The 24297-nt window shown below is 38.7% G+C and overlaps 2 protein-coding genes across 4 annotated transcripts; both read right to left on the bottom strand.

The window, feature by feature from the left end:
- Positions 1 to 1436: 1436 nt before the first annotated feature.
- On the bottom strand, positions 1437 to 13940 carry LOC101488062 (solute carrier family 45 member 4). Of its 2 annotated transcripts, none has more exons than XM_004541404.5 (13): positions 13782 to 13940; positions 11415 to 11721; positions 8306 to 8494; positions 8028 to 8207; positions 6990 to 7654; positions 6758 to 6868; positions 6416 to 6664; positions 6196 to 6315; positions 5881 to 5980; positions 5722 to 5802; positions 5499 to 5629; positions 5069 to 5137; positions 1437 to 4933 (listed from the first exon to the last, which is right to left on the bottom strand). In XM_004541404.5, exons 2-13 carry the CDS (start codon positions 11668 to 11670, stop codon positions 4622 to 4624), a joined length of 2463 nt encoding a protein of 820 aa, XP_004541461.3. In that variant the 5' UTR covers positions 11671 to 11721; positions 13782 to 13940; the 3' UTR covers positions 1437 to 4621. The 2 variants fall into 2 exon arrangements, with proteins under 2 accessions (XP_004541461.3, XP_023010289.3); XM_023154521.3 differs by having other exon boundaries at positions 6758 to 6871.
- Positions 13941 to 16638: 2698 nt separating this feature from the next.
- Positions 16639 to 24228, bottom strand: LOC101487791 (G-protein coupled receptor 20). 2 transcript variants are annotated; one of them, XM_076889595.1, is made up of 8 exons: positions 24000 to 24228; positions 23677 to 23848; positions 20142 to 20419; positions 19763 to 20029; positions 19429 to 19673; positions 18790 to 18874; positions 17308 to 17433; positions 16639 to 17141 (listed from the first exon to the last, which is right to left on the bottom strand). In XM_076889595.1, the coding sequence occupies exons 3-8, from the start codon at positions 20337 to 20339 to the stop codon at positions 16956 to 16958; spliced, it is 1107 nt and encodes a 368-aa protein (XP_076745710.1). In that variant the 5' UTR covers positions 20340 to 20419; positions 23677 to 23848; positions 24000 to 24228; the 3' UTR covers positions 16639 to 16955. The 2 variants fall into 2 exon arrangements, with proteins under 2 accessions (XP_076745710.1, XP_076745709.1); XM_076889594.1 differs by having other exon boundaries at positions 23677 to 23903.
- Between the last annotated feature and the right edge of the window lie 69 nt (positions 24229 to 24297).

Genomic DNA, 24297 nt, shown 5'->3' on the forward strand with positions numbered 1-24297 from the left:
TCGCTATTGTAGCGGTTCAAACATGCGCACTGAATATTTGAGGAAGCGCAAAAAGCTTTTATGGACTTCAACACACGTTAGGTTTAAAGAGTGCATAAAGCGTAACTGGGCTCTGTATGAATGACTGGAACAATCTTTAACAATTAACGAAACACGTGTTTATTCTAATGTATTATATTTACAAAACGCTCATATTAAACACAAATACAATCTTGGGACTTACTGTGGTGATTTTTTAATTACATGAATTCAATGTAAAAGGTTACACCCATTACAAAGAGCCCTATCTGAGTGGATTAACCGCTCAGGAGATATCTACGTGTCTGACTTTTCACGGAAAATTTATGATTTTCGATAAATAGTAAGTTTCCTTTTTTCAGCATCCTGTCCGCATCTGTCAACGGAATGAGGTCCCCCCCAAAAAAAGAAAATAAATTACTCTCGCAAAGATAAAAAATAAAATAAAATACATATCTCTATATAACAAAATGGAGCCCGAAAGGAAAGAAAAAGAAACGTTTCTGCTGTGTGGGATCATTTCGATATTTTAACTGTTTGTCTGTCTTTGTTTCAGTGTAATCTATCAGAATAGGAAAAACAACAGTGTGACCTGCAGTGTAAATTATGTTTTTCATTTTATGCAGGTTAAATGTCGCATCTGTTCTGCGGAGCTTTCTTACACAAACAAAAGCACCTCCTCAATGTTTAGGCATTACAGAGCCAAACATGAAAAGGAAGAGACAAACACAGGTAGGCTTATATAGACATTGAGCAGCTTTATCATAATTTTTTTTATTAATTAATATGTTTTATTATTTTGAAATCAAGCATCTAGGAAGACTGTTCTGGGCCAGGCAGTCCTGAATTTTATTATAAAGGCCTGCCAACCCCTTAGTATTGTGGAGAGTGAGGGGTTCAGGGGGCTGGTTCAGGTGATCCATCATACGTTTTGCCAACCAGAAAGGTTTGTATAGACAACGTCTCATCAGGTAGCTGATGTTAAGTACTGCATACTGATTTAATTTTGTTTCATCTTCAGACCATCAAGGAATTGATAGCCAAAAAACATGCGGAGAAACTCGAACGAGTGAAAATGGAAGTAAAGCAAGCTGTGGCAGTGAGTATAACAGCTGACATGTGGACCTCTTTGAACATGGAGGCTTACTTGGCTCTTACCTGTCACTACATTAATGAGAATATGCAGTTGTGTACATCTGTGTTGGGTGTGAAACACTTTCCACAAAGTCACACTGCAGACAATTTGGCCCAATTCAAAACAGGCATGATGGATGACTGGGCCATCACAAATAAGGTAAGGTGTCCACTGACCGACAGCACCAAACATGATTGCAGCAACAAGAACTCTCCAAAGTCGACATTCAGTTTGCATTGCACACAAAATAAATTTATTAGTCAAGAAATCATGTGATCAAATCCCTGAACTTTCATCCATAAGAGACAAATCTAGACAAATCGTATCATTCTTCAGATCCAGCACTACAGCCAAAGAAAAGCTTGCCAAAGTGCAGCAGCAGATGGGACGGCCCATCTTGAAACTTATCAACGAGGTACCAACACATTGGAACAGCACATATCAGATGCTGTCACGGCTACATGATGAGAAAGAACCAGTCTGGGTATCTGTTGCTTCTCTTCAACAGATTTAACTCCACTTACGGCTGATGAGTGTAACATCATAAGGGAAGCACTTCTTGTGCTGACCCCTTTCCATCAGGCCACAGTGGAGTTGTCTGAGGAGAGTTTCAGGATCAAAGATCATCCCGATGATGAAAATGCTTTATTGTGCACTTGACCGGAACTCTTTACATCTACGCACACAAACAGCCACCCATCTCCATGACCAACTTAGGCGTCATGTCACAGACACTGCTTCTAACCTGGAGTCATTAAGTGTGTTGACCCTATCAACCCTTTTAGACCCCAGATTTAAAACACTCGGATTTCGTAGTTCCTCCAAGTGTAGTGAGGCAGTCAGTCGCCTGAAAATGGAGTGTGCTGCAGTCCCGCACAGCATCTGAGCCACAGCCTGGACCTTCATCAGAGCAGTCACCTGTTCCAGACAAGTTCAGTATTATCAGCTTATTCTTACATTTATTTTGATGCTAATGTGTACTAATTTGGGGTAGATGACAAAAACGAAAATGGCCATGCATTTTTTATTATTTCAGAAAACCTGCAGCTCGATGAAGAAGTTGGCAGACAAACCAACAATGCAACAGCGGACTCCATCACTGAGGTCCAGCTACTTGGCAGAGAGAAACATTCCAAGATCAGAGGATCCTTTAACGTACTGGGGGAATAGGAAGACGTCTTATCCGAACCTTTTCCACCTGGCTTTACAGTTTTTGTGTACCCCAGTTTCATCTGTGCCCCGTGAGCGTGTGTTTTCCAAAGCTGGGGAAATGGTGTCAAAAAAACGCAATAGACTGAATGGAAAAACATTGGATAAACGTATTTTTCTGAATAGAAATTTATAATAAACGCTGAGTCAATTACATTTAAATGGGTAATATTACATTCACAATACTTTCATTTTAATTTTCACTTAATGTCATTCACAATATATTTTAAAGATGCCTACAATATTTGAAATGTAAAAGATATAAAATGATTCCATGGAAAGTACAATACCTTACAGAGTATACAAGTATGAGTAGGTCATTGAATCAGTGTCTGTTGTGAGTCTCAAGTAAGTTGCCTGCAATGATATTTAAGGTCCAGCAGGTGTCAGTATGGAGCAAAACAACAACACTGTGTCGACATAGTATCGATACAGTTTGGGGAATGTGCTGAAACGCTTCACGAGGCCTCGTCTACCCATCACTAGTAGGATGTTCTCAGATGAGGAGTTTATCAAAGAGTATTTGGTGGACTCTGCCTGGCTAATTAGCCCTGAGATAAAAGAAGTATTTGAAAATATGCAAATAGTAACAAGACAGATCAAGGACACTGTGAAAAATGTGAGGCTTTAGCCAGACAATTTTAACTTTTCACTTCAGTTCGGGATGAGCGCTGTTAGGTCCGCAACACAGCCCAGTTTCTCATCTTTGTACGTGGGATAACAAAAGAGTGTGAGATTACAAAGGAGCTGGCAGAAATGCACTCTATGAAAGGGACTGTGACAGGGAGTTACTTGTTCACGGAGGTAACTGCATGAATTGATAAGCTGGGGGCTAAATTGGGACAAACTGGCAGGTGTTAAAAGCGATGGCTGTCCAAATCTGAAAGGAAAAAACATCTGACTTTTGAATCAGATACAGTATAAAGTGAGAGAAATGAACCTAGAACTGAAATTGGCATTTTTTGCACTATTAAATACACCAGAAGGTGTTGTGTAAGTCACTGCTAAAAATTAACTATGCTGTTGATGTTTCGGCTAAAATAGCTAACTTCATCAGGGTAAGAGCGCTGACTCACTTTGTTACACTTTCACTTGAAGTCAGTGTGACTGCTGGATTTTTATTCTTTTATTCTTCAAAGAGGATAGCCTTCCACACATAAAGAGATGTTTTTTACAAACATTCTCAGTCCTGACATTTAACAAATAAAGATAAACAACCTCTTTCAGCAATGATCACTTGTCTGCTTTCCTTCACATTTTTAACTCTGCCACAGAACCTGATTTTCATGAACTTACTCAAGTTCAAAACAGCCTAGATTTTGTTTGCAGAATTGAAAAACTGAGGATAAAATCTCAATGGTGCGACTAAAAAAAATGCTTTCGTTCAAGTAAACACAAAAAAGTCTCCACAACTCTGAAAGTCTCTGTGTGGTCAACAACAGACACACATTATGCATTATGGAACCTCTCAGATGCCCAAAGAGAATTCCAATTATCTGCCAGAGACAATACTGACAACAACAGTTTTCACAAATGCAACAAACCTTATGCACACATGACAAAATACTGAGTGAGCTAAAGTGACCTATGTCTAAATGACAGAATCCCATTGCATTAAAGCCAGCAACATCAATATCTCAAGGCACTTCAGCAAGAAATTGGAAAATGTTTTCTGCATCTGTATTTAGCCTGCAGGTAATGCAGGAATACACATAATTTTTACAGCATCGTGATTGTCTATTAAGCAGTTATAGAACAGCTTCTATGATGTAAAGTGTCAGACATTACTTTACTCTGCAGCATCAGCATTCAGAAGAGAGACAGAAAGTGCCCTGTGTGCTTCTTAAATCCATTTTTCAATAAAGTTTGTTTCAGTAGTACCATCTAATTTACTTTCAACAGTCACAACAGATAGCTGTCATTTGTCTTTTGGTATTCTAATGGCTTCTTTAAATCTAAGCAGCTGGAAATTTATTTGCATTAGAGCTGAGGTAGTACGACAAATGAAACATATCAAAACTGAAATACTTATTTCTGTTAGTACACAAAGCAAATAATTGTTCCAGCTCAGCTCCACCTTGATATCTTAATATGGACCTAACTTTCCGCCATGTCTTTTTTTTCTTTTTCTGATCTTTCCTTCAGAAAGGTCCAGAATGTAAAATCTGTAAATCAGGTAGATGCATTTGGTAAAAACCTCACATCCTGTGATTTCTGCTTGATGAGCATAATCCTAAGCAAGTCTTTGTATGGTCATGCTCAGGTAGAAGAGTGGTTTTCCATCTTATTCAAACTCTCCGTTTCTGTATCTGTGTTTGTGAGTTTCAGCAGAGCCTGTGTCTGCTCACTGGTATTTTCTGCATTCTGGTCTTCTACTCCAGGAAAACCCACCGAATCCTCGTCCTGCTCTGAGCTGCTGGGCTCCAAATCAGGATAAATGAGAAGGAAACAAGCTGCAAGAAAGCCAAGGAAAGAACCTCCAGAGGCCACAATGGGAATGACACGCACACTGCCAACTGCCTCTACCACAGATCCAAGTGCTGATGCAACCAAAATCTGGCTGATGTAAACCTGAAAGAGGAAATACTGTAACCAGACTATTTACAAAAACCTAAACATGCCGTTTCACTTTTGAACGTTTCTCATTTTGCTCAGTGTAACCTGAATTTATGCATCAGGGTCAGCTTAATTTGGTACAGTACTTACCTGGCAGGTTAAAATAGCGCAATCAATCCCAAAACCTCTTCGAGTGTTTTCTGGGCTGTGGTTAATGTACTGAGAAAAGAAGCATGACAGGAAAGACTGTAACTATACTGAAACGACCGATGTTTCTAATTGAATAAATGGGGAAGAGGCTCAAAACAAATAGTAATTAATTAAAGTGGTTTAATTGAATTATTGCATTAACTGTTTAGAAACTATAAAAACTGGAGCCATTTATAGACACATCAATCATTTTCAAAAGTAATTGGGGATATTAACATAATTTTAAATATAAGGATTGTTTTTAATTTTTGTGATTTGACACTATATAAATAAAACTGAATTGAACTGAATTACAGCACATTTGGTCAAACAACCTCAGACTTGACCATAATGGTTTTAGTATGCACCAGGAACATAAGTGTGATCATACCTCTTTTATTTCATGGTACTGGCCAAGTAATGCATAGGGACAGTAGGAGATACTCATGGAGATGATGCCCATGGTACTGATCATCACCATCGCAACATAAACATTAGGGATGATTGCCATGACTGCAGTACCTAAGATGAGAGGGAATCCAATCCGTAAGTAACTTTACAGAGGGTAACAACATTTATACTCATATTTCAACTATTCTAATAAGTCAGCTCACCTACTGAGAATCCCAGAGTCCCAAGAATGTAGATGACCCTAATGCTGAGATCAAAATGATCCAGATACTTCTGAAGGATGGCTGGGTGGAGAAAAACTGTCATTCACTGAGTAGTTAGCTGAATAGTTCTATAAAAAAATGAAGCTGTTTGAGTTTTACCAGAGCAGACAGCAGCAGTAGCAGCATAAACCACCAGTCCCCAGCAGCCCATCTGTACTCCTTTGTGATAATTTTGTAGCTCTGTGGAATTGGCTGGTGCCTTAAAGAAAAAAGAAAAAAAGTAGAAACACTGACGATTTGACTTCCACTGACATTTTAGTGCCTCATACTCATAAATTGTAAAATGTGCTAAGTCCACTGCACTACTGTGTGGTTTCCAAGGAATACAAAATACCAAATGATGTCAGGTAGTGCTTCAACAACAATACAGATGGGATTTGGAAGGTATCTGTATGTGTGTGCTTGTGTGTATACCTTGGGGTCTCCTTGGAAAATAACCTGCCCCATGAAATCTGTATAAAACACAGCTTCAGCTATAATGGAGAACCATGTGAGCAGGTGACACACACATAATCTCCAGAGCTGACTGGGCATCTAGAGTGAAAGTAATACAGGCAGTATTTATTACTGGAACATCAATCATCTCTGTTGACATAATCCAGTGCTGTAGTAGGAGAATGAAGAAGAAATTCACCTTCAACATGGACAACCACAGCAGCCGTACACTCCCACCCTTGTCTGTTCCTCCCTCACTGCTTGAGCCCTCAGATGACACACTGCTGGCTGAAAGCTGCAACCGTCGTCTGTCTGTATGCCGCTGGATGATGCTTAAATCATTCAAACTTTGGGACGTGGTGATTGGCCGAGGGGTGAAATGTCCTGTGTGTCGCATTCGATGCCGTTGTGCTCCAACTCGACCATAATATGAAAAGGTAAATGAGGGCTGAAGAGAAAAAACCCACCAAAATCAGTTTTTATACATCTGCAAAATAACCTATGTTGTCAATTAAAGATTAAACAATAAATTAAACCATACTTGTCTGTAGTAGGTGGGTCTGCCTGGCCGTGTACTGGATGTATGGTTTCCCGGCTTGGTGCCATGGGTTTTCATAACACTGGGGAACTCAGAACCATTGGCAGGTTTGGCCTGCTAGGACAGAAGAGAGAGGCAGTGTGGTACAAATTACTGAAGGAACACTGTTTGTCTCAAAGTTACCATAAGCTAAAAAACAAACAAAAACCATATTTGATCACAGCAGCCATTTTACCAGTTTCAACTGGGAATCCTCTGAGCCCCAGTTGGTCTGCTGGAAGGACGGATGACCATTTGCTGAATCTTTAAGTTCAGATAAAACTGAACTTATAGGCGTCATGTCGGCCATCCCATCAGGAGGGGGTTGTGGTCCGAAAGAAGGTGGGGCTTCAGCACTGGAATCTGATAGTTTGAAAACATCTTCAAGCTCTTCTTGCATTTCAGGTTGAAAGTGTGTCTCTGGCAAGAAATTTTGTGTGTCTGGGTCAAGGTCTGCATCTAACTCAATTGTAGCATCTGGCATGGCTAAGACTGAATCACTTTTACTCCTTACTGGCTCCACAGCAAGAAAGTCAATTTCCACTTCCTTAGGATCTGATTCAGGGTCGTCTCTGGATCGAGCTCGAGCAGAAGCATCCTCTTCTGTAATTACATCCAGTGTGCGGCCAGCTGGCTTCAAAGATACCTGGCCAGTAGAATCCCCATTTTCTGTGTCTTTAACCTGGTTTGATGGACTGAAGGGCTGCTCAGGGATACTGAACATGTGCAGTGTGACAGAGATAATAAAGACGATGGCTGCAAACATGAAGAGAACCTGCTCCTGTGATTGAAATGCTTGGCCCAGAGCTGTGCCAGTCCAGTCTAGACCTCCAAGCATGTATCCTATTGCTCCACCAAGCCCTAAAGAGACAGGTATAAGGGGATTAGTGTAGCATTATTATTTGTAAATATGTATGGAGGGTTGTGCAACTGTAATCCTAACATTATGCATGTATTCAGATTTGATAATATTCAGAACATTCGCTTTCTGCATCCATGTGAACATTCAAATTACACGGTCCATGTCTTTCCTCCACTGTGTCAAAGAGGTGAGCCTTCAACTTAAATTTCATTCTGGGAAAGAGGACGAAGTAGCTGTAGTATGCGTGGTGAACTGTGTGTTGGTGTCCAGATATCTAAGAATGTTGACAGTCTGATCCCCGCTGAATGAATTCCTGGTTCACAGTCTTGTGAATGTTGAGAACGAAACCTCCAAAAATCTACATAGACTTACCAGCAGAGAATGCATGAATGTTCAGCGCAATATCTTGCTCATCTGTGTCTGCAACATCCAGCAGATAAGCTCTGATTGGTCCCTCTGAGGCATCAGCGCAGAAGTCCAGCACCACCACGCCCAGCACAGTAAGAACGATGCCGATAGTATGCTTATTGGGAGTGTCGCCGACGGAAAGGCCTGAAGAGAATACCACAAAATATACACAGACCGGATTTGCTGAACTGCATTTTTTATGATTTGTTAGCAGATTATCTCCCTTGAAGCCTTGCACTCACCTATTAATGAACCATTTAAAAACAGTGCCACTCCCAGCAGTACACCTACACAAAGACCCAGAATGAACGGTCTTCTCCTGCCCCATCGCAGGCTACAGCGGTCACTGGCTGTGCCAATCAGAGGTGTGAAGAGGAGACCCAGGATAGGACTGAGAAACCAGGTTAAACTGTAATACTTTTCAGGAAGACCTGGAAAATAAACACAATTGATTCATTCAAGTATTTTCAATTACACTAAAGCTAATATAAGAATTAAAAAACAACCACAGCATAGTGAAGTGTGTGTATGTATGTATATATATATATATATATATATATATATATATATATATATATATATATATATATATATATATATATATATATATATATATATATATATATATATATACATACATATATATACATACACACGCATACATCATCAAATAACATAAAAAAACAAAATAAATGAGACGGAATAGACTGTGTGTTTCCAAGTGATCTAAAAGCCTGTGAAAATAGGTAGGTCTTCAAGTTGAGTTGAAGATTTCCAATGAGAAGGAGAACTATATAAAAGAGGGAAGACTTGCAGAGTCTTGGAGCAGCAACAGAGAAAGCCCTGTCACCTTTAGATTTTAAATGGGAGCATGGGACCCACATAAGTATTTGACTGGAGGACGCAGAGTTGGAGTGGTTAGGTGCAGGCTAAGGAGATCTGAAATGTAACCTGGAGCAAAGCCACAGAGAGCTTTAAAGACAAATTGCAAAACAGCAATCTGATCTGATCTGATCTAAGAGCAAGTGTTTTTGTTTTCTGACAGGCCACAAAACTTAACACTTAATGTATTACAACCAAATGTAAGTAAATGTCTCATATTTGTCATTTTATTTAGGCGGTGGTGGGAATAAAACATACTCTGCAGAATTTAATACCTTTATCTGTTATTTTTATTTTGATGCAAGGCAGTATTTGTCCATTGTCTATTCTTTTAAATATTGAGATCTATCAGGCTTTGGCATTAGATATTTGTAATTTGACTCTTTTGCATTAGATATTTGTATTTTGACTCTTTTGCATTAGATATTTGTATTTTGACTCTTTTGCATTAGATATTTGTATTTTGACTCGTTTGCAAACCAGTTTTTAGCTTTCACTAAAATAAAATAAAAATGCTGACAAAAAGCTGATGATTGTTTTGTAATAAGTTACTTATCTACCAGGCTCTGTTTTGAATAAGTTAAGTCAAAGTTAAGCCAAATTTAGATGCAGGAACAGGCACAGAACGTTTTCATTATGATTTCAATACACAAAGGGCAAGTTTTCCCATGTTTTAATAATATCACATGACTTGCATTCCACAGCTGAAGAACCACTAGTGCTTTTCCATTATCAGTGGTTTTTAACTTAGCAGAAGCATTTTTGGTAATATGGCGGCCAGTTACATCAACACAGTCAAAAATATGCTACAAACAGGAAAGTGGTGAAACCTGTAGTTGTGCATGTCGAAGACAAAACTATGTTACAGCATGTCTGCAAATCTCAAAACACTACTCTTCAGTTGTTTTTACCCATTTCCAAACCGGAGAGGCATTTCCATTTTTAGTGTACATCAACTCTAAAAGAAGTGGACTTTTAGGTTTAAAATCTGATGAATTATGTCAGCAGGCTGACTGAGCTGGATAATTCTCAAGGGAACATTATGCTCTGTTCCTGCCTTCCTTCTCCCTTAAGTCAACAAAAGCGAATATAACTTTCTCACAGCATGAAAAATATCTCTCTCTCCATCTGTCTTTTCCATTACTGCTTATTTCTTCTTCAACAGACTTATGCAGCAAAGCTCAGAGATGCTTTTTACACTTTTCACTAATGAAGTAGTTATACATGAGTGTGTCTCTGTGTGTCCAATACAAGTACATGGGGAAGAAAACTCTAAATGTTTGTCTGAGCTAAAGAATACACATACGGTAAGTAAAAGCATGATAAACCCATGAGACAAGAAAAATCGTGTCTATACTTCACTTGAGTTTTAGGTTACAAACATACCTTGTGCACTGTGAACAAAGAAACATGAACAAAGTTGTGTATCTGCAACAAGTTAATAAAACACATTTACTGTGCTTAAAGGCAATGTCAAACAGTTTTCTAAACACATGTTCAGTCAAGAACCCTGGGATTTCAACAAGCTATGGATGCATTTATTTGGCAATAATCAAAGGTAAGTTCAAAATTACAACCTGTCCCAGCATAAAATGAACTGCACTGCACTTGCTGAATGTTTGTTTTAAATGTGTTGGCTATGGCAAAGTAAGCAAGAGTATGAGTGGTAAGACAAAACAAATCCTGATGTTTCACCAGCTCAGCAGTGTCTTTCAGTCTTAACACAATCGTTTGCAAGTCCTGAAGCTTTAAAAAGCAAAGAAAAAGCATAAAGATTTCTCCTTTTCTAATGTAATTAGCTTAAAACGTATCCATTCCAAAAAATAAGTGAGGCTGATTCAGTTCAATAACTTTAAAAAAAATCCTATGTCAATAATCCGTTGTCATCTATAACCAATATTACTTGGTAGATCATTTACATTCAACAGGTTTAGCAATAAACTTTATTGGCATATGAAAAAATAACTACCCAATCAGACACGTTAATTAGAATCAGTCAGTCTTATCATGTTGTTAATGGAGCAGAAGAGTGAAATGTGCTGTGTTAAACATTCTTCTCATACCTAACCAGTAAAAAATGCTTTTGTTCCAGGTCTGTTATGGTTGCTAACTTGACATCAAACCACAAAGCTCCCCGCTTGAGTAGAGACACGGGCTACATGATACAGAAGAGCAGCCCTGAAACCAATGAATTGTGACAACAATCAAATTCCACAAAGTCACCACTGTTACCTGACTACTACCACAACCACAGACTGATGTGCATCTGGTTTGGATAACAGTGGTTAGCTTCACTGCAAATCAAATCCAGCTATTGTTATATAGATAGTGAACCAAACACAGCATAATCGCTGCTACACTGCAACCAATCTTCAAGTTTTTTGACAGTGATTAGGAGAATGCTGCCACAAATGTGTCACTAAGATAACTAACTAGTGGATAAGGAAAAAACTGTGTTGTGTCTCCTACCTATTTGCAGCAGAACTGGTGTTACCAGAGCGGTTTCCATGGCATAGCAAAACTCACGTCCAAACATCACTGTCCCGTGCATTACCCAGCGATGCAGAGGGATTCGTACTCCTCTGCCTTCCTCGTCCATGTCTGTCTCACTCTCACTGTCATATGCTTCTTCTTCTTTGGGTCTTCTGATCTCTGGAAGACGAGAAGCATCTCCACCCTCAGCTGCCATCTCCATTTCAGTCTGGTTTGACTTCAGGGGAACCATTTGTTGTGGCTGTTATAGATCAGTATATATGTCTTTGTGCCACAGTTTTTCCTATAAATGCAAGCACAATCTTACCATCTTATCACTGTCAAAAAGTGTAATAGGCATAGTTTTCACCTTGATTTTTTATAGCTCATGAGAAGGTAAAGCTATTTCAGAAGACTAACAAGTCACTACTAAGGTCAAAGCAAAAGAAACACAGAGGCGAGAACAATCACAGTTTTAGCACATCTCCAAAAGTATTTAATGGTGATGGGTAGGGAAGAGTGTAAGAGAGGCGAGGTGGGGTGATAAGTGTTTTATGGTCTCCAGCAGATGTTTGTGGTGGTGACCTGCAGTGAACTCCTGAATAGAAGTGGCTGTGTGCATGAAGTTTGGGCAAGTCCAACTAAGAAAGTTAGTGCTAGTCAGGCAAGTCCGGGTTAAAATATCTTGAGATTTCTCAGTAAACTCCTACTAATAATGTTACAAATTAACCTGCAAAAACAAAACAAACAAGAAAAACAGATACCAGCTGTGCAAAAAGCTAAAGCTATGACAACACAGGATGTAGCTTTGCCTTGATTTAAACAGGGAAACCTGTTAGTGCATTTTCCAGAAAATCTGTTCAGTCTCCAAATGCTGATACAGAAGTCTTATTATTATTAAGTAGATTTTTTAATGAACTGTTATTTCTGCAAGTAAATTCTAGTGTGAATGAAAAAACAAAACAAAATACACCACTGTCCTAGAAGGGTGCTGTAGCAACATCTTCCCCCAGAATTGCTTTATTCCCTCCTTATAAGATAAGATAACCTTTATTAGTCCCACACGTGGGAAATTTGTTTTGTCACAGCAGGAAGTGGACAAAACAAAAGTTATGTAGCAAAAATTAGAATACAATACATTATATTAATTGTATAACTCCCAGAGCCACTACTCAAAGAGATAATACCTCCCTTAATGATAAGATGATGTTGATGGAGAGAGTGGTCAATCAGATCAACCCATACCAATGCACAGGTATCCAGTTTGGTTCAGATCTGGTGACAGTGAAGGTCATAGACTCCTAGCACTCTCATATCTATCATCATCCTGGAAGAGATCAGTGCCCTTAGGATTTAATTTTCTTATCTTACAACTCTCTTTTCAAGGGGAATAAGTGGAACCAGACACTGCCAACAAAAGGCCTAAGAGTTCGAACAGAGACACCTGATTCCCTTAGTCTAGGGTTTGAGAGGTTTACCCCATAATGGGTTTGTATAAATTAAGCCGTAAGACATAACAAATAATTTACAATAAGTATAAGCATCATAGACTCAAATAAAGGGCCAAACGATCAAAAAAATTAGACTGAATTAACCCAAGATTGCTCTGTTAAATCCAGTGACATCGCCACTATCTAGAACCTTGAAGTCATAATAGCAAAATCAGACTCATAGACAAGAGCCACATTAAAAAATAAACCATTATTACACCACTATTGCTGTTGCGTAAGTGGAGCAGAAAGCAAGCAGATCCTATTGACACATACCTTACAAGAGAGCATGGCAAAGACCATTCTTCTATTCTTTACTTATTCATTTTCTGCCTGGCTCTTCTGAGTTGAGCAATATGAAAAAAAAGCTTAGATCATGTATAAGTTGATGTTTAATGAGAGCTTTGTGCAGTTTTCTGTCATTTTCACAAAGAGACAGATCAAAGTGTTTTTGTGTTTAGTTAGTAATCCGAACAAATTAATGTAGAAAGGTAACTTTTTTTTAAACTTCATCGAGGTGTGTGAGCTGAATTCTCACAGGACTGTGTGTACACGTGAAGGTCCGAGGGGCTCGTTGGACCAGTTATGACATGTTTTGCCTCACCTGAACTACCTGCCAGTCTATAAATAATAAATTAATATATTAAAAATTATTTGCCGTTTTATGCGAATAAGGCGCACAGCGATAAAAGTGTATTCTCGTCTGGACTGAGAGGAAAAACACCAGAATTCAGGCGCATTACCGTTAACCTGACTTTGACTGACGCAAAAAGTTACCTTAGCAAGCTAGGCTTGGCTGATATTAAGCAGCTTACGTTAGCGAGTTAATAGCGGAGAAACCCACTTTCACGACAGACAGGAACGTGTAACGTACCTGAGATTTTACAGCGCTGTGGTAAAGCTCAGCCAGTTCCGTGTTGTGGAAAACTTCTATGACGTGTTAGCACAAAAAAAAAAAATAATAATAAGAAAAAAAACCCTCTCACTTCTTTAGGTTTGCAAAACCTTTGCAAGCTAACTGGGTGACCATAGGGTTTACTACACTCACCAATTTCAATGGTTTCCACATTAACACAGCGGGGCGTGGCCATCAGAAAACCTTCGTGACGTCAGCGAACGCCTCACCTATGGACGACGGTGAAAGGGCAACTAGCTAGCATGATATAAGTGGAACCAACTGCATGGAAAATTGCATGGATTGATAACATAAAGAAATGAAAATATGTCAACAATAATGGACCTCAAGAACTGGAAAAAAAAGACAATTCACAAAGTCATAATGGAGGATATTTATTTATTTATTCATAATTCATTAATTCATTTACTCTTTTGTTTATTAGCTAGCACGCTTTCGACTCTTCCTAGAACTTGGTCCTATAGCTCTATATATGTTCCTATATGTTGTTCCTAAATCATTGACTTTGACTAACTTGACCATTAATTCGGTTAATTTCCTCCCTGCTCCAATATACATTTATTGCGATCTAGAGCTTCAAAAACAGGCTCTGAAGATTGATTAATTAGAAGCCATCAGTTCTTCAGGCTATTTAAAAATCGCATAATATTATACTCTGTTGTAAAAAATAAATAAATACATAAACAAACAAACAACCCTGTGCTTACATTCACAGAATCATTCGTCCAAGCGGTTTCCAATGCGCTGAAGTTTCCTTCGGGCTCGTTCTCCATTGGTTTTTTCAAAGAATAGGCAATGCTGCTCCCTGGTGTACATCAGTAGTTATTATTCTCTAATATGTTTTGATTATATTACTTGTTTGGGGATTGAGGAGGAAAATGCCCTCACTATTAAAGAAAGACAAGAAGAGAAAACGTATTTAATATACTTTTTAAATTCACATCTCAGTTTCTGAGCTGGTTAAAGATTGCATGGGATTAGAAATTAGTATGTATCAGAGGAACAGCACAAGTTGAGCTGTTTGGGGACAAAGTTAGAGAGGCAAGGCTGAGATGATTTGGACACATGGCGGGCAGAAATGATGGATATACTGGACAAACAATGCTGAAAATGGAGCTGCCAGCAGGAGGAAAAGAGGAAGACATCAGAAGAGTTTCGTGGATGTAGTGAAGGAGGAAATGCAGACAGAAGAGGATGTTAGATATAGGGTGAGATGGAGGCAGATGATCCACTTTGTCAACCTATAAAGTGAACAGTCAAGAGAACAAGTGTTTAAAATGAGCTCCACCTTAAATATCAGGAGCAGCAATACTGATCCATATATCACTGATGGGGAATTTTTTTGGTGCAGGATGAGTACTTTTACTTTTGACACACCTAATGTACAGTTTTCCATTGATACAGTTTAATGGGCAGTCAGGTATTTTCTAAGTGTTTTATTGCTTCATTTGCTAAACTAATAGTTCTATAAATGGTAACGACACTGCTCAAAAGTTTGCCTGTACTGATGTGGACTGGGTAATGTGTTAGGAAAGAAAGGATCCCACATTGTTTGACAGAAATGAAAACGATCAACCAACAGAGAACTGAATTTAAAGACGCCCTGAAAACCAAATTGAAAAAATGATATAGCAGCCTAGTCCGTTTTTCAGAAATTTCATTGCAACAATTTCAAATGTTACTCAGTATGTTGTATGGCTTTATGTATGGCCTGTTTGCATGCATGCCTAACAAGGATGAGGAAACTTATGGTGCCTTGGAGGATCTCCTCCCAGATCTGGACGAAGGCATCACTGAGCTACTCGACAGGACAGGACAACTTGGATGGACATAATATCCCAGAGGCGTTCCATTGAATTTAAGTCAGGTGAGCGTAAGATTTCATTTTGATACCAAATATCAGTCAGGGTGGGTAACCTAGCCTGTAGAGGTCTGTGCATCCCTCCATAAGCCTTTTCATCCCTGACCCATCCCCAAACCAGTCATGCTGAACAATGTTAAAGCCAGTATAACGTTCTCCATGGCTTTTCGAGAACCTTTCATGCCTCAGGGTTAATCCTCAAGGTGACCCTGCACGAAAAGTTCAGGGCCGCAGTGGCAAATTTTGATATTATACAGTAAACATCAATTAGGCTCCAATGTCCTGACAGTAAGCACAGGGCCCACTGAGTAAAGCTACCCTCATTAAGTTTGTCTGTGAATGATTGGTCAGAGACATTCATACTGGACGCCTGCTAGTGGTCATTTTGTAGGGCTCTGGCAGTCTTCTTCCTGATATCTGCTTTTTGCACAAAGGAGCAGATACCAGTTCTGCTGATGGGTTAAATACTTTTTAAAACACTTTCCAGCTCTTCTAATGTAACTGTCTGTCTCCTAGAATCTACTCCATGCTCTTGAGTCTCTGCTGGAAGACACAGCAAACCTTCTGGCATCCTGGAGGATTGGACTACCCGTGCAACCTCTGTAGGGTCCAGGTATTGTCGTATGCTACCAGCAATGACACTGAGTCTAGTCACATGCAAAACTGATGAAAAAAAAAACAGCCAGAAAAGATAAGGAGGGAAAAATGTCAGAGGCCAAACACATTTTGTTTAGCAGTGTATTTAAATGAAAACTATAGAAAGAATAACATTTTACAATTTTTCAGCCAGGAAGAGTCCAGCAAGAGGCTGCGAGCACACTGTTTTAATCTGGTCCAGTTCGTCTTGTTAAAGAGTCTCACCTTTCTGTAAGAGTGACACCGCGCCACTGATGAATATGCATCTTATTTCTGCCAAATTGAATGGCAGAAATAAAAGGAAAACAGACAACACTGGAATATTTACCATTTTATTGAGACATTTTCTTGTGTAGTTTCTAATAATATCCAGAGGGCAGTTGGCTAAATTGACCAAGTGTCTATAGACATTGACAAATGAAAAGTCAGTCCAGAGTGATGGCAATGTTTCTTGGTGTGAATATCATATACATGTGAATATCTGCATGTTATTGTGTTGGCGCTCATCATTGAAAAAAACAATGGCAGCACTGAGTGTCTGTGTTGAGTTCTGCTGGTCAGCAAGTTGCAGAACTCAGAACTTTAACTGTGCCATCCCTATAACTTATAGTTTTATGCACCCTTTGTAAAATATTTTACAGTGTGCGGTCCTTTCCTGTGTTGCTGCTCTGCAGTGATCTGAGAATCTTGGTCATCAATATAACATTATTAGTCATGGCGTTGTCCGTCCCTGCTGAGGCTTTAGAGCTGTGCTGCATACTGACAATGTCACCACTGGTCTGCTTGGGCTCTGCGCGGCGGAAAAGATGTCTCATAGTGGCCTGGAGACAGCAGGAGAAGTAAATTATTTGGAGAATCAATGAGTAAAAAAATGATGATGGGCATATCACACCTGAAGGGACAGGTGGATGTGGAGAAAAGAAGAAAAATGTCAAGTTAAGTTAAAGAACGTGGAGGAAGAGAATAGGAAAAGTGCTTCAGTCTTACCTGGAAATTATTTGTAACAAAACAGTAGACAACAGGATCCATACAGCTATTCAAACTGCTGAGGGTGACAGTTAGATGGTACACTATCACATGGTGAGGCATGTCAGGGTAGAAGTATACCACCACCTGCAGCACAAACAGGGAATGCCAAATGTTCCCATAAAAGCAAATACATTTTTCTCATTAAGTCAAACAAAAACGTTCATTTCATTAATATGTTTATTGTGTTTCACTGTTTACTGTTTTTATCTTTGTTGTATTTTATTAAAATTATAACTTTGAGATCCTTACTATTTTCCCTACTTTTGTATTCAGCTTTTTTAAAATAACATTCTATTGTATTTTAGTTTAGTATTTTATGTTAACTTTGCAGTCAATGACTGCCTGAAATCTAGAAGCCATTTATATCCAAATGCTCAGTTTTCTCCTCTGCCAGGACTTTACTGCAGTCATCTTCAGTAGCTGTCTGTTTGTGGATCTTTCTGAATTCAGTTTTGTCTTTGGTAACTGAAAAGCCTGCTCTACTGGGTTGACTGACTTGGGCATTGAACATTGTCCGATTTCTTTGTCTTGGGAAACGCTCTGGTTGCTTCTGCAGTAAGCTTTTTGTCACCATGAAGTGTTTGGTGCTGCTTCTGTTAGCAGTTGCATCATCAATAAATACTAATGACCCTGTTATACTGGCAGCCATACATGCCCATGCGATATCACTGGCTCCAACCATGTTTGACGTATAACGTGGTATGCTTTGGATCATGAGCTTTTTCTTTGCTTCTCCATACTTTTCTCTTCCCACAATTCAGGTACAAGTTAATCTTTGTGTCATCTGTCCAAATAATCTTTTCCTGCACTGTTCAGGCTCTTTTAGATGGTTTCTGACAAAGTCTAATCTGCCCTTCCTGTCCTTAAGTTTAACCAGTGGATTTGCACCTTGCTGTAAACCCTTTGTGTTTACATTGATTGCAGACTCTGACAATGATACATGAACCTCCTGGAGAGTGTTAGTGAGGAAACAGGCTTCATCTGACCATAAAATTATTTATCAGGAAGTTGTCCAATTATATTTGAGCTGCTGAAAATGGAGGACTGTGTACTGTGTGTATACTGTATGTGTGTGTATACATAAACTTTCTGTCTTTTTAATACATGTCAATATTGGTTTGAAATATTGTACATGTATTTTTGTCTATATATTTATGTTATATATATAGAGAGATTTTTCTTTTGTTGCTTTATCACCTGGTAATATTGTCTAATCAAAATTGTCCTGAACCTACCGGTGACCCACAATGCAGGGTCAAGGTTCACCCAAGCATGGACATAATTTATGAGCAGTTCAAGCAAAGGCTGGTTTTCTGCCTCACATTTGTTCATTTGTAATCCTTTTAGAGGATAAAGTTGAAAGCATCCACAGTTTCATAAGGGAGAATACAATCATTAATACTACTTGGCCTTTTACTTGTTCAAATACTTGTTGCTCACCTGTCTAACATGAAAGGGTGTGAAACAGACTGTGAAGATGATCAGCACAGTTGTCAACAGCTGGACAGCTTTCCTTCTCCTATCCCTGAGAAAATAAAGTTAAAGATACCATTATCTGCATATTTTTATGGGATATAAACTATCCTATGTGTCAGTGAGTCAAAGACAGACAGACGGCTCACATACACACATGGAACAAAGAGGCTCACATTCAAACCCAATTTCAGTTCAGAATCAACATTTAACAAACCCCCTGCACATCTTAGGACTGTACGGTGAAGCTGGAATAACTGGAGAGAATCCATGTAAACAGTTAATGCAGTGCATCCTAAAAGTATTCAGAGCGCTTCACTTGTTCCACATTTTGTCATGTTACAACCTTATTCCAAAATCAATTTATTTACATTTCACTCGAGATTCTGCACACAATGCCCCATAATGACAATGTGAAAAAGGTTTGCTTGAAATTCTTGCAAATTTAAAACAAAAAACAAAAACATAACATGTATATAAGTATTCAGAGCCAGTGTGTGATTTCCTCTGAATATTTTGTGGATGCACTTTATTTTCTTCAATACAAGAAAAACAACTTTAGTTTTCTTTCCCGCCATCTGTCAGTGTAATATTAGTTCTACCTACCTGCTCTGTTGCATCAGACGACGGTCTGTTAAGGCCCACATAATGCGCAAAGTGAAGACCACAATGATGACAAGTGGTAGAAAGAACTCAGTGATGGTGAGAAAGAGGAGCTTTGAGAGACAGCAGCCTGTGTGCTGAAAAGCGGTGGAAAGAAAGGAGTAGGTAACCACAATGGCAAACAGCCATACAGAAATGCAAACACATTTGGCCACACTGGAGTTCCTCCAGCGACGAGAGGCTTCAGCCTACAAAGACAGAGCAGAATGTGCAGCCTTGTAAGTGTCTAGCATTTTCAAAAGCACGACTGTGTAACCAAGCTACAGACGACACTCACCTGCACAATGGCAAGGTACCGGTCGACGCATATGCAGGTTAGAAACAGGATACTGCAGTACATGTTGACAAAGTAGCTGAAGATGTGCAGATATGAGCAGGTGATACAAGCTCCTCCACTGTAGTAGAGCAGGATGCGAGTCGGTAGAGAGAGATTCACCAAGAGGTCACTCACGGCCAGGTTGATGGTGTAGATGACTGAGGTGGTCTTTTGCTTGGTGCGGAAACAGAAAACATAAAGTGCAACTATGTTGAGCACCATGCCCACCTGAAAAACCAAAAGAGTTAAAAGATAGATGCGAGGAAAATTAGTAAGAGGTACTAAATTTCAACATAGAAATTATGTGCAACATTAAAAAGCCTTCGTCAAAACACTTTACCAGGAAAATAAGGGAGTTTATGACCACCAGTGCAATCCAAAGGCCATAGAAGTCATTGTAGAGCCCCTCATCTAAATGTGCCAGTCTTTGAAGATATCTTTCCATACCACTTGTGTTTGCTGGACCCGATATTTGAGGTGTATTAAAGGAAGTGTTGATGAAAAGCCAGGACTCTGTACCATTAATGTTCATCATCATGATGATGTGCGATGAGGTGATAAGCCGCCTTAATGATGCTGATGAGGATTGTGAGGATGACACGGATGATAAAGTGGAAACTGTCAGAGAGAATAATACAAGTTTTATAGAGAGATATATACACCACATTTACTGACAGATCCACGCATTAGTTGCATTAGTTTTCATGTTTAAACAGAAAACTGCAGTTTTACAGTTACATCATCTCTAAAGGCCTGCCTTGCTGTACTATGTTACTTCCTCTTTTCTATGTTTGACTTCAGCATCTACAGAGAAACATAGGGACACACACTGTCCTCCTTTTCTCTGATGCTCACTCTCTCTGTCTCTGACCTCATACTGGCTGTTGCTGTTGTCACAGATACACTGGCATGGCTATTTTAAACCAATATCTGGCTTGTTGAACCCATATATTTATAATGTAACTATATTTATTTATCACTACAGCAATACTCCCTGAGGGGCTAGGATTAATTCTCATTCCAGCTATTATTACAAATAAAAAATAAATACTTTTGCTCTTATTGGCCAAGATATAACCCTCTCACAAAGTACAGAAACAACATGTCATTACTCTGGACATCCAGGGACCTTTTCATTTAATCATAATAAAAAAGAGATAGATCATTTGTTTTCTTTTCCATTTAAATAGCTCACAAAAGCTTAGATCTATAGTAAGAGAGTCATTTCATGGCTACATTAATTAGCCCCTGTTTGAGCTGGTGTGTGTATGTTTATTTACTTTAATTATTTTACTTTAAGTGACTTTTACTAAAAGTGATCTGAGGATTTTACACCTAAAGCCAACAGGACAGCAGTAGCGTGTTGAGATGAAGACTGTGAAGGAGAAGAAAAAGGTTACAGAATCAATCTCATGGAGAATCTACTGGCATTTAAAGCACTAAAAAAGGCCAAAGTCGCGTGATGTTTCGCATAAATGAGCTGGATTTCACTCCTGCATCCTTTGTCTTCCATGACAAATGCAGTTTAATTGCTCCTGTGAGTGCCACACTGGGAAGGTTTAAGAAGCCCAGTGTATGTGATGCCCGGAGTTTGTGTTTTGTGCTCCTTGCTTACAACAAATCTCTTAGCAAAATAATCATCCGGCTGATGAAAAATGTAGTCTATTCATGCTAATGGGAATAACATGCTCAACTGAGGGTGAGGCATGAATAATGTGATTCATCTACATGAACCGGAGCAGTCTAGCCACACAACATTAAGAGCACTGAAGGAAATAAATGAGTGTTTTCACAGTGACACCCTCTGATATTAGTCAGCTTATTTGACCTAGTTCATCATTATTAACAGTGCTTACAAGCGTTATAGTGGAGCACTCTGAGGAAAGTTTTTATTTAGGCACTTGCTTCTTTCTCTCTCTTTTATGATATATGCACAAATATGAATGTTATTCATCCTAAGCAACCCATGAACTATGTGTAAGTTTCAGCAGAATGGCAAAAAAGTTAGCCCTGTTGTCATTTCTTCTTTATTTCTAATAACTTGTGCATTTAAGAGTTACTTAAAAACTGTTCCCAAACATTCTTTGAGAATTTTTCTTTTCAGTTTGTTAAAGTTTTTCCACTTAGATTTCACTCTTAGAAATGTAGTCAGACATTTTCCTGTGACACCCGTAACTACAGCCAGTTGCATTTAGTTTGCCCTTACACACTGTTCATAAACCGTGTCTTCACAGGATCCAAATGAAATGCTTTAAACTTTATAAATAGCCTATGAGACAATATTAAATTAAATAATATTTCACAGAGCATGAGAAAGTGTATATTTTTGGGTTTTGTAAAAAAAACCTCTACTATCACACAACATCATGCCCTGTTTAATCTAAATAATAAAAACATTGCAGCTATAATTGTTTAAATATATTTTATTGAAAGTAAAAATGGCGAGATCATGCTGGAACTGTTGGGATTTATTATACATTATAACCATTAAACATCATATCTACTGCTTATTGTATAACTGCAAACTAGTCTGTGTATCCAAAACAGCAATAAGATATCACCTAGCACTGATCTACCCACTCCCTATTCCTCTTCTGAGTTCTATTTTAATCTAATTTAGCTGTCACCTAATTTAATCTCAGAAGTTCAGAATACAGGGATTCTACTGTCTTCATTTTTAGATTATTTAGTTACATTGTTGCTTCTCGCTCTTGCACATCTTGTGTCTGTATCAAGGCACCATCTGACCTCTGTTCTTTATGTGCATCATACATATGATCACTTCTATGTTTGTTTGTTTTTACTATTTCCAGACCAGCAAGTGCCTACCTCTGTGGGAACCTGGGCAGCTGTGGTGGGAACACAGTGTCAAGGTCACCCTCGAACTCTGTCACCACTATCCCATAGAAAATACACACATAGTTTCAAGATTCCCTAAATCCACAATTTTCTGTGATTTGACTCACACGAGTGGATCTAGAATGCATCTCAACAGACGCGGCTCAAAATTAACCTGAAACAGCCTCAATGTACAAAATCTAGTAGCACCTGCAATCGTATAAATTGACTGACCCTCTCAAGTCATCACTTTTCAGGCTAAACGAATGACATTTAGGATATTTTTACTGATGTCAAATGTCAAATAAAGCATGTAAGAGTTAATACATGTGATACAGCTATAACATGATTGGAATCCTTAGGCAACCCTAACAGCACGACGAGCTCATGTTTGTTCTTCTATTGCCATCATGGGCCATCAAGTAAAGATTTATGATAGGAAAATTAAAATGCTATTAATTTAAAATAAAATTTACAGTAGGGCTCGCACTCTCTATCTGCTATAAACTCTAAATACTGCCTAGTGTAACTGTACTGTAATACCGCAACATTTGGCAACCCAGATGTAATCTAATGCATCGCTGTTTCCATTTTATTGTTGCTCCTCTTCTTCCGAAATCAAAGACAGTCATGATGCAATAACTGTAAAATGATACTGGGAGGAAAAGAGAGGGCTCAGAGGAAGATCCAAAATAACACTGTGCAAATAAATCCTAGCAGCGTGGGAGTCTGGCTTTATGTGTGTGTGTTTGTGTGTGTGTGTGTGCTACTGATCATCTAAAAGACAGCATTCAAGAAAACAAATAAGGCAAAATTATGGAGTGTGACAGTGATATATTATGTTTTTTCCTAGTTTTACTTAAACCCTTCAAGACAACTCTGATTTTAGAGACATATGTACTCGCGATTGGACTAAAAGCTTGCCGTTGGTGTTTCAGCACACCCTGATTAAGAAACAGTTCACAAAAATCTAACTTGGTGAAACACTTCATTAAGTTTTCAATTTTTTAATAAAATAGAAATTTTATATGACATACCTGCTGAGAAAAAGGAGATCAGTCAAATGAGTAACTCTGAAGTCAACTATGATGAAACTGGGGTGTCTTTAAATCCTAATCCAAAATTCCTTCATCGTTGTCCAAGGATACTTCAGCTTTCAGTGACCTTTGCAACTTTGTATCTTCATCCCCGTTTCTGGAAGTCGTCTTTCTGCGTTAAGCAGTTCATCATCAGGTAGAATTCCATTTCTGTTTTGTGCGTAAATCTGTGAACGAGATGTACTTGCCCATTCTGAATATCTCCAAATTTTTCAAACACCCTCCTGTCTATTGGCCTCTCCATCTGTGTTTGTAAATCTCACCTGTGTCAGTGTTTTCTTATTTTTCTCTTTTCCTATTTCTCCTTCTTTTTCCATCATTTTTAGTCTCTCTCTTCATTCAGCGGCTCGGGCTTAATACCTTCCTCCCTCACTCTCTAAAGCTCTCTTCAGTTTCATCCCCGGACAGGAAGTCTTAAAATGTGTTTACATTCCCGGGAACATGCATGTGCCCATATACACTATACACACACACACCAGTGTAAAGCACAAGCATGCACACATAAAACATATTCTGTAACAAATGTTGTGCATTTTCTAGGGGTTTTTCTTTCTGATTTTG

Source organism: Maylandia zebra, linkage group LG11 (assembly GCF_041146795.1).
Source record: "Maylandia zebra isolate NMK-2024a linkage group LG11, Mzebra_GT3a, whole genome shotgun sequence".
Lineage (NCBI taxonomy): Eukaryota > Metazoa > Chordata > Actinopteri > Cichliformes > Cichlidae > Maylandia > Maylandia zebra.

Excerpts from the sequence above, each read along its gene's own strand:
- LOC101488062 (XM_023154521.3), bottom strand. The coding sequence starts at position 11,670 with ATGGTTCCCCTGAAGTCAAACCAGACTGAAATGGAGATGGCAGCTGAG. Across the intron at positions 6,316-6,415 it reads TGTGGTTGTCCATGTTGAAG|ATGCCCAGTCAGCTCTGGAG; the intron begins GTGAATTTCTTC and ends CTTTCACTCTAG. Across the intron at positions 4,934-5,068 it reads GCGCTATTTTAACCTGCCAG|GTTTACATCAGCCAGATTTT; the intron begins GTAAGTACTGTA and ends TTCCTCTTTCAG.
- LOC101487791 (XM_076889595.1), bottom strand. The coding sequence starts at position 20,339 with ATGATGATGAACATTAATGGTACAGAGTCCTGGCTTTTCATCAACACT. Across the intron at positions 20,030-20,141 it reads TAAACTCCCTTATTTTCCTG|GTGGGCATGGTGCTCAACAT; the intron begins GTAAAGTGTTTT and ends TTGGTTTTTCAG. Across the intron at positions 18,875-19,428 it reads CGTCTGATGCAACAGAGCAG|GGATAGGAGAAGGAAAGCTG; the intron begins GTAGGTAGAACT and ends TTATTTTCTCAG.